Source organism: Rana temporaria, chromosome 1 (genome assembly GCF_905171775.1).
Source record: "Rana temporaria chromosome 1, aRanTem1.1, whole genome shotgun sequence".
NCBI lineage: Eukaryota > Metazoa > Chordata > Amphibia > Anura > Ranidae > Rana > Rana temporaria.
Genome location: NC_053489.1, coordinates 558,716,020 through 558,731,183, shown reverse-complemented (window position 1 = coordinate 558,731,183; position 15,164 = coordinate 558,716,020). Strand labels below are relative to the sequence as shown.

Below are 15,164 nucleotides of genomic sequence, written 5' to 3'. Positions count from 1 at the left end.
GATAAGGACGGCTTGGTCTTCCACTCTACCAAGTCTTTGGCATGTTGCGGCTCAACACGGCCAGCTGCCAAAAAAAAGGACAAGCATGTCCCACTGTTACGTGCTAATGAGGATGCACCGTGTCCAAGACCAGCACTGTTGCCTCTAGACGCAGAGCCTGCTTGCCCTCTTTTATCGGCTTGTGACTCTCTGCCTCTCCGTGTTGTCCTTACAGACATACTAATGGCCTGCAGGGAGATGTAGCTGCACAAATACTGACAATACCTGCTGATCCCTGCCTGTGGTATTAATATATTAATATAAGAACACCAGAAAATCTATTGACGTAGCTTTAGGTGCATACTGTGCAGAGGACACAGTACATCACGTAAAAATACGTGCAGATCCCCTGCCTGTGGTATTAATATGAGCAGATCCCTGCCTGTAGGAATTAATATGAGAACACCAGCAAATCTATTGACGTAGATTTGGTGCACACTGTGCAGAGGACACAGTACACCACGTGAGAATACGTGCAGATCCCCTGCCTGTGGTATTAATATGAGCAGATCCCTGCCTGTAGGAATTAATATGAGTACACCAGCAAATCTATTGACGTAGCTTTAGGTGCACACTAAGCAGAGGACACGGTACACCACGTGAGAATATGTGCAGATCCCCTGCATGTGGTATTAATATGAGCAGATCCCTGCCTGTAGGAATCAATATGAGTACACCAGCAAATCTATTGATGTAGCTTTAGGTGCACACTGTGCAGAGGACACAGACAGTACACCACGTGAAAATACTTGCAGAATGATCCCCTGCCTGTGGTATTAATATGAGCAGATGCCTGCCTGTAGGAATTAATATGAGAACACCAGCAAATCTATTAATGTAGCTTTAGGTGCACACTGTGCAGAGGACACAGACAGTACACCACGTAAAAATACTTGCAGAATGATCCCCTGCCTGTGGTATTAATATGAGCAGATCCCTGCCTGTAGGAATTAATATGAGAACACCAGCAAATCTATTGACGTAGCTTTAGGTGCACACTGTGCAGAGGACACAGACAGTACACCACGTAAAAATACTTGCAGAATGATCCCCTGCCTGTGGTATTAGTGTGAGCAGATCCCTGCCTTTAGGAATTAATATGAGAACACCAGCAAATCTATTGACGTAGCTTTAGGTTCACACTGTGCAGAGGACACAGACAGTACACCAAGTGAAAATACTGCAGCTAGCACAATCACCTGCCTGCCTGTCAGTACATTAGGAAGAGCAGATCTAGCTAAACTCAATACAGTGTATACATTTATATACAACACCTGGGATGCATATATATCCTCTACAAACTGTAACTCTAACTGACTAGCCTGCCTGCTCTAACTCCAAAAAATTACAATCTCTCTCTCTCTGTCTCTCTCTCTGTAAACCACAGCAACACACTACACAAGGCCTACTTCCAGGCGGCCTTATATAGTGTGGGGCGTGTACTAAACCCCCTGAGCTATAATTGGCCAAAGCCACCCTGGCTTTGGCCAATTATGTCTCTCCGTTTTTTGCAAGCTGTGATTGGCCAAGCATGCGGGTCATAGTGCATGCTTGGCCAATCATCAGCCAGCAATGCACTGCGATGCCGCAGTTAATTATGGACCGTGACATGCCACTCGAATTTGGCGCGAATGGCCCATAACGTTCGTTATTCGAACACTCAATTTAGGCCTGAATATATTCTGCTACATTTCTTTGGTAAAAATAACTGAAATCAGTGTATATAATTTAGTCTGTGTGAGAGTTGTAGAGTCTACAAACAATGGAATGCATATTTGAAAATTGGAAAGTACACAGTTCAAGATATTTAATAAGAGGCATGATGAGTTTTTTGAAGCTGTAATTTTTTGTCACAAGTTTTTGGAAAATTAAGAAATTAAACAAAGTTGTCATTTTTGGAAGTTATTTCTTACACATATCATACATACTTTATCTAGAGTCAGGTGCAGGTCCCTTTAATTTAAACTCCCACAATCCTTTGGGCTCCCAGCATTCCCTGAGCTCTTGGACACTCTTGCCCAGGGGATATAAATTCCAGCTCCTCCTTGCTTCCGGGGCTCAGAGAAACCCTGCCTGATGGGACAGCAGTGACTGGGCAAGTGAGCTGTCACCAGGTGCTGAGTTTTCCCTGTTAAAGTGGTTGTAAATCCTTTACAATTACTTTATGCTACAGGTAAGCCTATAATAAGGCTTACCTGTAGCTACCCAGGATATCTCCTAAACCTGCACGGTTTAGGAGATATCCCCTGTTCCCTGCATGTGCCGATGTCATCGGCACATGCACACTAAAGCGAACTGAAGCAATGGCACGTATGCAGGGGCTTCGATGTGTGGAAAGTAATTCTGCGGGGGCTTCGATGTGTGGGAAGTAATTCATAATGAGCTAGTATGCTATGCATATTAGCTCATTATGCCTTTGTCTTGCAGGGTTTTTTTTTCTTCAGGGTTTACATCCACTTTAAGTCTGGTGTGCAGGCCACCAGCAGTGAGCACAAGAGCACACATCATCTATCTAAGCCCCAGTCACTGGAGAGGACTTTTCTACAGTCTGTTTGGAGAGGCTGCCCATACAGTGGGGTGGTCCTATCTTCAGCCACCAGAACCTCCTGACCGAAGGCAACAGCAGCAGTGCAGTGCTAGTGTGAAGCCTGTTCTAACCCAGATGCTTGCAGCAATGAGCTTTCCAGGGCCTTCCTTCATAAGGTGGACATGTGAGAAATAATTGTCTTCTTTCTCTCAGAAGCTGAACTGAAATCAGGAACTCTACTGCCATCTATTGGCCATTTGTAGAATTGTTTTTATATGTTCCATTGCTGTGTTCCCTACCTGCCTAGATGCATAGAGGGGCCCATAATCAAAGGAACACCTTCAGGCATTGCAGAGGCATAGATTACACATCACATTTTCTGACTACCTATCACATTTTTGGAGGCACCAGGGAAATTTTTACAATATTTTTAAAAAATTTTACAACACTTTTTTTACTTCAATGCCACGCCAGTATAAACTGTTCTATACTGAGAAGGTGATTTTTTTTTATTTATATGTACTGTGATTGCATTGGACCAGCAATAATTTTAACATGATTGGCTTTCATTCATGACCCTTGTTTTACTCTTGTTTACTATTGTGATGATATGATTAGTCACAGCTATCACATGGGGGGCTTCTGTGATTGTCCATGTACACCATGTGATCACTGTGATTAATCACAGTATCACAATAGTAAAAAATGTATTATTAATGGCTGCCATTCATGACAATTATTTACTTGGTAAGCATGTGATCGCTGTGCTTGATCACAGAGATCACATGGTACCTGGGACGATCCCAGGTACGATCCTTTAGTTCTGCTGTGTACAGTGGACACAGAGGTCACAGATCATGCCACTGCGTGCCCCAGGAAGCATGCGCCTGGCACATGCTTGGGAAGGCATCATATGACGTCCACCCGGGATAGGAAAGCTCCTGCCAGTCTGTTATTTTACTATAGGTCGGGGCAGGAAGTGGAAGAAAAGTCAATTTTTTTAAATGTTTCCTACCCCTCCTCCTACCTATCCTGCATAACCTGTATAAGGCTGGGTTTACACTGTCTTTGGATGCAGCTCACAGCAGGGGTCCAGTGCGCCCCTGTCCTTTATTTCAGGGATGAATCAGATCCTAATTTTTGCCTGAATTCGGACCTGAAACAGAGCCAAAGACTCACAGGACTCTTGTGCAATCTGATCCGCAGCCATCCCGGAGATGTGTGAATTGGCTCCATTGAGAGCCAGTCACAGTCTCCTGTCATTGGAATTGGATTCATGGAAACCAACATTCAATTCACATCAGTGTGAACTCAGCCTAAAACAGATCTGTGTACTTAGTGTATGTGAAAATATTGCGCAAACTTGTAATGAAAAAAAGTGAAAAGGTGGGCAGCCAACACACAAAAAGTATTTGTAAAGATAATATGTAAAGAAAAGTGTAGCGCCAATATAACTCAGCTCCACTTGGGTGGGAACCCAAAAGGAGAGAGATAATGTAAAATTGGAAATGATCCAAATGTGTACTAAACACCGTGAGGTGTGGTGACAATTATGTGTAATTGAGAATTTTATAAAATCCCCAAAAATAAATAAATAAACTTATAAGATGGGAATAAACACCTAAAAGGCAAAAATGTCTGTGAGACAAGTATTCCTGTGTGAATATTAGTGTGAACCCCAGAGGATCAACATACACCTGTTGCCAGTTAAGTCCTGTTAGGAACTTTGGAGAGAGGTATTAATACACTCAAATAAACACACACTAAAGCAATTAACCTGCAAAGGCAGGTGGGCTATAGGTTCACAACAAGTCCTTTTGGGAAAACATCTTAAATCATTTGGGATGATATTAAATCCGCATAGATTATATATAGTCCGATCCCCTGTTGGGAATAATACATATATATGGTCCTTTTGATTGTATAAATGCGATGTATATCCTCAGCAACACACTTCAATCAGACTTTTGCGAGAGAAGAAATAACTGGGTACTCTTACCAGAACACGATGACCCACTGCTCATCTTACGATGGGTGGGTCTCCAAAGCTTGTACGGGCCGATTGCCCTCTCTGGTTACCCTTGCGATGTTGTTCTCTCAAGGCCTCTCCAGCCTTATGTAGTCTCCAGATAGTGGTTGGTGCAAGATTATACTCACAGACAAAAGGACGCAGGTGTTCTCCAAAAAAGGCAGGTGATGGAATCAGTAGTTGATCACAACAGAGTATGTGAAAAAACAGAAAAAGGGCTCCACATAGTGTAAAAAAGTTACAGTTTTAATGAAAACTTCAAACTTGTGTCACTTGAAAGGTGAGCACTCTGGATAAAAACAACACTTTGAACAAGATTTTCAAACAATGTTCAGCAGTAAAAATCAAAAATCCAACAAAAATCAAATAAATCCAAAAAATCCAAAGAAACCATGCAGCAAACCAAAAAACTTTCAAATCCAATGAACGGACAGAAAATATATCCACAGATAATGCAGGTGATGGCGGTATGACCTGTGTACCCTACCGGTTTTGTCGCTATAAGGACTTCTACTGGGGTGTATACAGAGGTCTATGCCATCCACTGCCAATATATAGCCTAAAAGGTCCACCTGTCTGCAATCTTACCTTGTTCCACAGCTGACTCCGGCGTGCGCTCCAATTAGGCACACATGTTTGGATTTGCTCTCCAAAGCCCGGAAGTAGTGGGGAGGGCCATTAATGATAGTGGGCGTGTATGCTGGAAGTGTCTGTTACTGTCCAGTTTAACGCTGTCCTCGTTCTCCACCCCTCACATAAGCCCATTGGTATAGAGAGCGCTAGACGTCATGACGTCACGCGCATGCGCACATCATCGCCATCTTGGTGCCGCGCTTCCACGTGTCACAAGGTAATTCAAGCCTCGTTTTCACGCCGCACTTCCGGGGGATGTGTTCATACAGCGCTGTGACGCAACGCACACGCTCTCCATATAGCAGTGCCGTGTGTCCGCGTTATCACGTCATGCAAGCAGATTCCTGCATACAGGACAGCGGCATCTTGTGGGCAACTAGGGTTAGTGTTTCATTGAAGTCATTTGACAGCAAAGACCTATAGTATAGGTGTTCCACAATTTCCTCTGATGGTCATAAACACATCCAGGTAATTCTACATACATTGGGAGAGTGAAAACGTGGGTCCCAAGAATTTAATTCCAGACAGGTGGATCAACATTGTGCAAAGGAAATAAAAATAGTATATAAAACCAATCATCAATATGCATTTAAACCGGCCACATTGTATATTTTCACTTAGAACTATAAAGGGAATATAGAAATTTATCAGGCTTCTTATATGTACTAAGGCAATAAAAAACTTGTCCAAACCATATAAGATCTCCCGGGCAAACCAAGGGAAAAAATAGCGCTAAGCCTGGTTGATGAAGGCGTTAACGTCCCACTCAACGTTTAACCCATGTGGAACAAAACATTTTAGCTGGTAAATCCAGAATACCTCAAGCTTAGACACCCCTCTGACTTTGGGCTCGCCCCTCCAGTGGGGGACAAACCTGTCTATAATCTGGAATTTTGTGCCTTCTAGTTTTTTATTATGTTTTTCTACATAATGCCTGGGTACAGTGTGGTTAGTAGACATGTGCACAGCAAAAATGTTCGTTTATTTCTGTTTCGTTTCTGTTCGTTTATCGTGATTCGTAACGAGTCGTAATTTCGTAAGACGTTAGTTATCGTATTCGTACTCTTTAGTATTTTCGTAACACTCTTTTTTCCGTTTCCGTTTTTTTTTGTTAGTTTATTTTTCGTTGAATCGAGATTCGTATTTTCGTTATGTTTTGTATTCTGCTTCGTTCGTATTTTTTGAATGAATTTATTTGTTTATTCGTTTTTACGTTGGTATATTTTTCGTTTTTTTAGATTCGTATTTACATTATATTTACCATCGTGCCGCATTCGTATTTTCGTAGGAAATAGATCTTCGTTGTTTTATCATCATTCGTATTTTCGTGTCTTGTTTCATTCGATTGTAAAAACGTGCTTTAGTAGATCTTAGTGCATTCGTAATTCAGTTAAAATACATTTTACGTTGATTCAACACACTACTCATTGTAATTTTGTAAATCTAACTTGGCTGCGATAGACTACTTGACGGTCTTACTGATACTGACTGATTATTACTTTCGTAAGATTGTTTTAGTAAATTTGTAATCGGGCCTTAATTCGTTATTTTACGCAATGTGTCAGAATTGCTCCGCTAACGCTGCTAATGTGTGTTGTAAATCATTCGTACTTTCGTAAGTACATCGCAGCAAATCTTAACCATTCGAAAATCTCATACTTTACTTTCGTTTTCGATGCGCGGCTTATAGCCTCCGCCCCTGGACTCCATTTTGAGACGGTGTATGAGTGCGTGGTTTGGCGAGGGAGGAACAGAGAGCAGGGCAGAGGTGGGCTTGTCGAATTTCGACTTGTTTTTGTGTGGTGGTTTCACTGGTTTGCTATCTTTTGGGCAATTAAAATCATGTATAGGAGTGAGAATGGACATGTGAGTGTTGAGACTGAGAGTGAGACTGTTGGTGTTAGTCAGTGTGTTGATGTGAGACTTGTTGGTGTGACTGAGAGTGAAGTGGAGGAGAGGTGTGGAGCAGATGAGATGAGTGTGGTGGAGGAGAGGCATGGAGGGGAGAAGAGGCATGGAGGGAAGAGGAGGCGTGGAGGGGAAGAGAGGAGTGGAGTGGAGGACAGGTGTGGAGGAGAGGAGAGGAGTAGAGTCGAGGAGAGGCATGGAGGGGAGAGTAGGCATGGAGGGAAGAGGAGGCATGGAGAGAAGAGGAGGCATGGAGAGAAGAGGAGGCATGGAGGGGAAGAGAGGAGTGGCGTGGAGGAGAGTAGTGGAGTGGAGGAGAGGAGCGTAGTGGAGGAAAGGCGTGGAGGAGAGAGGAGGCGTGAAAGTGAGGAGAGGAGGGTAGTGGAGGAAAGGCGTGGAGGAGAGAAGAGGCGTGAAAGGGAGGAGAGGAGGGTAGTGGAGGAAAGGCATGGAGGGGAGAGGAGGCGGGGAGGGGAGGATTGGTGTGGAGTGAAGCCGAGGCATGGAAGGGAATGTGGAGGTGTAGTGGAGCGGGAGCATGGCAAAGAAAGGAGACATGTGGCCCCTCCTATGTCAGATAGTGCGGACTCAGATGTGCAGCAGAACAAGCGAACCAAGAGACAGAAATCAAGGGGACCCATATATACCAAAGAGGAGAATGCTGCATTGGTTGCTGCAGTATCAAAAGAAAAAGTGACACTCTTCTGCCAATCCGTGCCAGCATCTGAGAAGTCAGCAGCCTGGGAACGAGTCCGGGACTCCGTGAATGCGGTCTCCAAGTTTCACAGGCCCACCAATGGCGTCAGACACAGGTAATTAATATTAAAATATTCTTTCACTCTTGTGTAAAAAATACACAGTTTTGTAGTCAATAACAAAAAAGTAACAGTTCAACGTAACCAAAAAATTTATTTGTCACAGCCACATGCTGAACAGTATACATATAACCATCACAATGTGAAAAGAAATGTGGTTTTCAAAAAACATTAATCTAAGTATTTGTTTTTTTATTAATGTAATTGTAATGTTTATGTACATTTGCAGGTTCTATGATTGTCGGGCAACGGTTACAAAGAAGATGCAGAGGCTTCGACTAGGACAAAACCGAGGAAAGCCTATCAAGTTGCGAGAGTGGGAGGCGGAGCTAAGAGATGTCCTTCTGGCAGAGGATGTCCCTGGATTCAGCAGCAGGGGTCAAAATCATAGAGCTGGTGGTGAGGAAAATTAAATATATCATTATAATTTATATATATTGCAGTTATAATATATTTGTAAAGCTATCTTATTGTTTATGATGACTACACATGTATGACTTTTATTTTTATTTTTTTACATTCATGTTTTCCAGATCAAGAAACATCATCCTTGGAAGGATCAGCTCCAACTCCAAGTACATCCTATCAACAACATTCTGGTGGTGAGTACCCAACACAAAGGATATCTAATGAACTGCTATTTACTACTTGGACCAAGTCACTGTGCCATGCAGACCGTCACAGTTGAGACAATTAGGTGCCGTTTCTGTCTCCCTGGCTACTCAGCTTTCACTATCACAGTCGAGAGCAGAAGGCTCGTTATGCACAGTGAGCCGAAAAAATAGCAATGCAAAATAGTGGGCAGCAATAGAGCAGCTGAAGAGAACTTTTTAAAATTAACCAGCAGGTGATTGGTTGGTTGCTATGCGGCCCTAACAAACAACATTATGCTGGATAACTTCAGCAACTTCTGCTCCACCCACTATAGTATTTATTGTGTCTACGGTTCTGTGTGCCCAAGCAAGGTAGCAAGGTCAGAGCTGTGGATGCTGAATTGTGACGGGGGCAGAGCTGCGTGGGGCTGTTAGGTGAAGGTGGGTCAAGTTGCAGGGTGGGACAGAGAACACAGCTGTTCACATGTGCTGTGAAGGTGGGTGAAATTTACCACTGTGAAGGGGGTTCAGATCAGAACATAATTGTGAAGGGGAAACTGTCATGTGAAGGTTCTGATCAGGTTCTGAAGGTTCTGAAGGTTACATCAGCTTCTGAGGAAGCTGATGTAAGAAATGTGATTTTTAAATCAAAAGGTGGGTATAGTAGTAGTATGTATGCACCCTTCCAAATTCAAACTTGCCTGCTTTCATTTTGTGACTAGATTTTGAGGGATGCCGAGAAAGGGGTGAGAGCTCCGCCAACAGCATAGTTTGAAAGGGAGTCCTTCTCTCATCGATCACAGGGGGGGAAGAGAGAGGAGAACACATCGATAACAGCTTTGATTTGACATTGCCGTGTTCCCCGCCGCTTGCTGCCACATACATCCCCTCCTCCGGGACTTTTATCCTGTCCAATCCCAGGACGGGCGATCTGTAAATTAAAGTTTCCTGGCCATGGGGCAGGGCTGTTTAGTAGCGGGAAAACATCAATTGAAATGAAAGCGTTTATCGCTCTTTACCTGCAGCACATGTAGGCTGCATGGTGGGCACAGGGTGCATTGGTGGGCACAGGCTACATAGGTGGGCACAGGCAGGCTTCATTGGTGGTTTTGGATAAAGTTGGTGTTAATATTTTTTTTAAATATTTTATTCTGCATAAAACAATTTTGTGTCATTTAATGAGATAATTTATGAGGGCGTGTTTAGGGGTTGAATTAGGGGTGGGGCAAGCTAAGGGTTGGGTGTGGCAACTAACTGTTGGCTAGTAACCCTTGAGGCCTGGCTAGTAGCTAATTTAGCCCTGGTACTATGTATATGGGGGTTGTAGTAAATGATATGTAGATACTTGATAGCATATTTTACATATATTTTGTTAATCTTAAAAATTGCCAGAAATGTAACATCTGTTTTAACACATCAGCAACTTCTGATTATATTTTACATTTCCTCAGTCCATTTTTGGTTGAATATTTGATTTCATAGTAGAAAATATTGTAGTTATACGACATATCTCAGGCAAAAATTGTAAATACAGCTGTTGACTTTTTCATGAACATTACCTTGACTCTTCACTCTTTCTTCCGTCTTTAACAGAAAGCTGCATTCAAGACCCTCCAGCATCGGCTTCTGGCAGGACCATTGCTCCTCCTCAGGGTAAGTGCATGATCTGGGAAGAAACAGGACACAGCACTAACTCCATTATCATCATGTACCCTATTTACACATAGGCATTTTCATGTAATACACCTAAAAGTTCAATTTAAAAATTCGTACAAAAATGACACCTCATACCTTTAGAACGTGACTGTGAAAGGGACACTGTGATTTGAAGGGGGATTGATATATCAAGGAGGACTGCGCAAACTGTGGAAATAAATGAGAGTGGCTGTGATGTCAGAGATTCATTCCTATCACAAAGATTTTTTGCTGAACTCCACCGTGTTGAAATTTTTTTTCTGCCTTTGGTTCTTTTAATGATTTTGAATTTAGTAGCCCTTATTGAAAGGTGTTCAACAGCTCTTTTGCGCTTTTTTTTTAAACTACCGTTAAGCCTATAATATCTATACATAATATCTCTATAACCTGTATGGTTTAGAAGATATTCGCCCTGCAAACCTAGCACGGCACACTAAATTACTTACAAGGTTATTAGCTCATAATGAGCTAGTATGCTGTGCATACTAGCTCATTATGCCTTTGCTTTACAGGTATTTTTTTATCTTTTAGTGGGTATAAAAGCGCTACAAAGGTTTTTGCAGTAGGATATCAAAAATACTACGATAATAAATTTAGAAGACATATGCCCTTTTTACCTGCAACCTACTGGGACCCTTTAAGAACTTTATCTTCAACATTATCTTCACTCTTTCTTCCGTCTTTAACAGAAAGCTTTTCAGGAGTTAAATGTGCGTGTCATATGCTGATAAATATGTTATCTAATAAAGAAAAAAGATTTTCTGTTTAAGGCATTTTCTGTTTCTGCAATTTTTATATTGTATTTATTTACTTCTATAAAGGTTATTTTATTAAATAACCTTTTAAATTTTTTTAACTTTAGGATATAAATGCAATGTGTAGATTTACCTAAATAAGTTTAAATTGATTTTTTGTTTTCTCTCAATCATTAATACAACTTATCCCCCCTCCCCAACTCAATCTTTCATTTGCTCCATTATTCAATATTACTACTACATAAAAGTCTAATCTGAATAAATTCATTACTATGAACGCTTTCATCATTCATCAAACTTTGCCTATCTTATCTATTTCAGATCAGCAATACCACCCTGAGAGGAGAGTACAGTGCAGCCCGCACTCTCCTGTTCTTCTTTTGGAGAGGCTGGAGATTCAGCCAGAGATTACCCCTATCATTCCCCAGACTCCTGATTTCTCCCCCGGCCCAGAGGAGGAGCACAGAGGACAAGGTTCATTCATTCAGCCACCCCATGCCCTGATGCCACCTACTGCTGTACCGCCTTTCCCAACTGTGCAGGAGATCATTCTGAGGGAGCTTATAGAATTAAGGTGTGACAACCGAAAACTACAACGAAAGGTCAAAAGGCTTACCCGGCTTACCCATCAGTTGAGCAGGCAGCAAACTGAGAGTTTTGAAATAATTTTGGCCCGGGCAAGCCAACAACACAATTAGGCATTGGACAGAGTATATTTTGTTTACTTGAAGATATTTCCAGACACATTGCTCCAATGCCTGGGAGCTACGATGAACATATAACCAACAAAGACGTTTTGAAAAATGAAGGCTAGACCTTCCTCTGCCCATCTCATCGCAAATTATTATGCAGAATCGATCTTTTTACTGTTCCTTGATTTTGGTAGAAACGTTTTCTTATGCTGCCAAGTTACACCTACCCAGCATGTGTGTTTGTAATTTCTATGAAAATATTTTTTTTTTTGTGAATATAAAACTATTTTTGGTCTAATATTATTATTATTATTATTATTTATTTATATACATCATCACATTATCTGCTAAATTATTATGTATTCATTTCCCACACACAATAGTATTTTATTCCGAACTTCAAACTCTAAGGGCCAGATTCACAGAGTAGATACGACGGCGTATCTGCTGATTCGCCGTTGTATCTGTTGTTCTATCTATGCTATAGATAGCCATAAGATCCGACAGCTGTAATTGTTTTACACTGTCGGATCTTAAGATGCAATACCGCGGCCGCCGCTGGGGGGGAGTTTGCGTCGTAAACCAGCGCCGGGTATGCAAATTAGGAGTTACGGCGATCGACGGCGGTTTTTCGCGTTACATAGTTACATAGTTACATAGTTAGTCAGGTTGAAAAAAGACACAAGTCCATCCAGTTCAACCACAAAAAATAAAAAAACAAAAATAAAAAACACAGTAAAATCCTATACACCCAACTCCATTCCCACAGTTGATCCAGCGTTCGCTACGTCGCCGCTAGTCTAGTTTCACGTCGCAAAGTTAGTCTTTTTTTTTTGGTGCCCTAACTTTAGTCAGCAAGCGTATTGCTGTCTAAAAGTATGGCCGTCGTTCCCGAGTTGAAATTTTAAAAATAACGTCGTTTGCGTAAGCCGTCCAGTAATACGGAATTACGCTACGCGCGTCGCCGTTCGAAAAAATGACGTCACGGCGCGCAATGCACGACGGGAGTTCGGAAACGGAGCATGCGCGGTAGGTCCGGCGCGGGAGCGCGCCTAATTTAAATGGCACACGCCCATTTAAATTGTCCCGCCTTGCGCCGGAGGCCGCCGGCGTAGGTTTGCATCGCAAGTGCAAGTACTTGCGATGAAAAATTGCGGCGGTGTAACGTATCTATGATACGTTACGCCGCCGCTCTTCTATGTGAATCTGGCCCACACAGTCTACCTTAAACTATTCATTTATATTTTAATGTTTCCCCACTGTTAGTGGACACTGGACAGTAAAACAACACAGGAAGCAGGGGGGGGGGGGGATACTAACAGCAGTGGGAGTGTGGATACTGGAATAAGATAGCCAGGGTGAAAAATTATAGACCGAGGGGCTAGGGAGGTAGCGGAGGACAATATAAGTAGACATTAGGGAAAAACATGTATCCCACTATCACATCTTGTAAAGACACGTGGAGGCATTTTGCAATTTTGTATCTTCAAATGGTATGCAGCAGAGCTGAGTTAGGCAGAGAATGTACCCGATCGGCAGGGATGGACTGGGACAAAAATTTGGCCCTGGACTTCATCCAGACTGGCCCACTTTGACAGGACAACTCCCGCAACCCCCCCCCCGGCCACCCAAGCCCCCTCTCCCCCTTCACTAGCCCCTAGCCGTTCTACTTTATTAGAGTAGAACGGCTGGTACTGGTACTCTTATAGGCAGTACCACTGGGGAAGCTAGACATTATTTCACCCGGGGCAAAGAATCAGTTTGGTGCCCCCCCCCTTATGGGACAAGATTAGGCAGAAGTGAGAAACTCCCAGGCCATAGCTGTTAAATCAGCTGTCCGTCCCCTCCCCCATGCTCCTCTGTCGTCCCCCCTTGCTCCTCTGGTCCTCCCTCTGCTTCTTTGTTCCCCCCCAGGTGAGCGCTGTGGGTAGGGAGAGACAGAGGAGCTGAGGGGGGCGGCGGTCTGCTGTCACTGAAGCCGGCCCACTGAGCCATCGGTCCACCGGGAAACTCCCTGTAGTCCCAATGGCCAGTCCATCCCTGCCGATCGGTAAACTAATGAGAAAATATCTGCTTTCGCTGCAATGGAATTTTAATCACTATTCCAAAAGATAATACAGTTCCCAGTCTCCCTGTTCTTACCTTGCATGGAGCTGAGCAGCATTCAGATCCCTGGTGGTCAGAATGGAATCAAAATACCAGGGCCAAGATAAAGCATGAGTTTAGATTTGTAGCTCTGGGAAGTGTGGAGGTGATACACTGACAATGGCATAGAAGAAATTATTTCGATGTCAAAAAACCTAAAATAAGTAACACAACTGTATTCCATATATACATCAAAATAACATTTTTGCACATTATGCATTCCATGACACACACCAATATACTTACTCACACCCACTTAAAATATACATATACACAGTGACACACACTGACCCATAAAGACGACACACACTTTAACTGACAGACACACTGGCCAATAAATGAAGTGCCTTGTAAACAAAGCCAGACTGACCCAGACACTTAATCACAGAAAAACACAGACATACTCACATTGACCCTTAAACACACAGACTAACCCCATACTCACTCACACACAATGACAAATAAATGTGATTTATTTAAAAAAAAAAGTCATACAAGTATATCATTATAACATCCTAAGTGGGGTTTACTCTTAGTCTTAATACTTACTATGAAGTGCTGAAAAAACCTCATGTGTTTTTCTATTTGCTTCCTCCTCATCCACATCCAGGTCCAATGTTAGGCATGCATGTGAGACATGACGTCAGTAAATTGCAACTGCAAAAAAAGAGAGAGGGATATAAATTAGAAGAAATAATTAATGGAATGATGGAAGGTGAGTAGGGGAAAATTGATAAGCCACTCACGTGTTTAAGGGTGCCACAGGCAACATACTTAACCAGGATTAAATCCATAGTGTGGTGAGATGTCTTCCAAACGTGAACTGTAATATTTCTTCTTTGAGGGCAGGTGGCAGCAGTCTGCACTGCAGCAAGAGCACAGTAGGAGGAGAGCCCCAGTGTTTGTGGGAGTATTGCGAGCCGTGGAATTGTGGAGTAGGTTTCTTTATGGAATGGTAGCTTTTTTTTTTTGTGGCTTAATTTCAGAGCCAAGGAGTCAAAACATTACTCCAAAAACGAATGAAAAATAAACAAACTAACCCCAGCTTGGGTTGATAACATTCTTGCAAACGGTGGTAGTAGATATTGGATTTGTGAATGTAAACAAAAACTATTATTATTTATTAATTATTATTATTATTATTATTATTATTATTATTATTATTATTATTATTACCCTTATGCATAGATCTACTTCAATTCAAACGTTTGCAAGTTGTAAGATGTGATGGGAAATAATAAAATCAACAAAAACAAACATAGTGCATGTCAGGATTCAAAATAGATATATCAACAGAAATGAATAAATATATAGTACTTTTAGCTACCTGGAA

General features: G+C 42.2%; 1 protein-coding gene and 1 long non-coding RNA gene across 4 annotated transcripts; one reads left to right on the top strand and one right to left on the bottom strand.

Annotated features, from left to right (window-relative positions):
- The first annotated feature begins 7,561 nt into the window (after nt 1-7,561).
- Nucleotides 7,562-11,984, top strand: LOC120921149. Its single transcript, XM_040333845.1, has 5 exons — nt 7,562-7,948; nt 8,181-8,350; nt 8,485-8,553; nt 10,138-10,197; nt 11,316-11,984. The coding sequence occupies exons 1-5, from the start codon at nt 7,707-7,709 to the stop codon at nt 11,690-11,692; spliced, it is 918 nt and encodes a 305-aa protein (XP_040189779.1). The 5' UTR covers nt 7,562-7,706; the 3' UTR covers nt 11,693-11,984.
- Nucleotides 8,020-14,957, bottom strand: LOC120921154. Of its 3 annotated transcripts, XR_005744836.1 has the most exons (7): nt 14,578-14,957; nt 14,381-14,488; nt 13,829-13,986; nt 10,857-10,979; nt 10,336-10,407; nt 10,104-10,210; nt 8,020-8,344 (listed from the first exon to the last, which is right to left on the bottom strand). It is a non-coding gene; the product is annotated as an uncharacterized LOC120921154 (long non-coding RNA). The 3 variants fall into 3 exon arrangements; XR_005744835.1 differs by having other exon boundaries at nt 14,381-14,956; XR_005744837.1 differs by lacking the exon at nt 10,857-10,979 and having other exon boundaries at nt 14,381-14,956.
- Nucleotides 14,958-15,164: the final 207 nt, after the last annotated feature.

Bases quoted from the DNA above. Each gene is read 5' to 3' on its own strand.
- LOC120921149 (XM_040333845.1), top strand. From the start codon at position 7,707: ATGTCAGATAGTGCGGACTCAGATGTGCAGCAGAACAAGCGAACCAAG. The intron at 8,554-10,137 runs GTGAGTACCCAA...CGTCTTTAACAG, and splicing joins CTATCAACAACATTCTGGTG to AAAGCTGCATTCAAGACCCT. The intron at 10,198-11,315 runs GTAAGTGCATGA...TATCTATTTCAG, and splicing joins GACCATTGCTCCTCCTCAGG to ATCAGCAATACCACCCTGAG.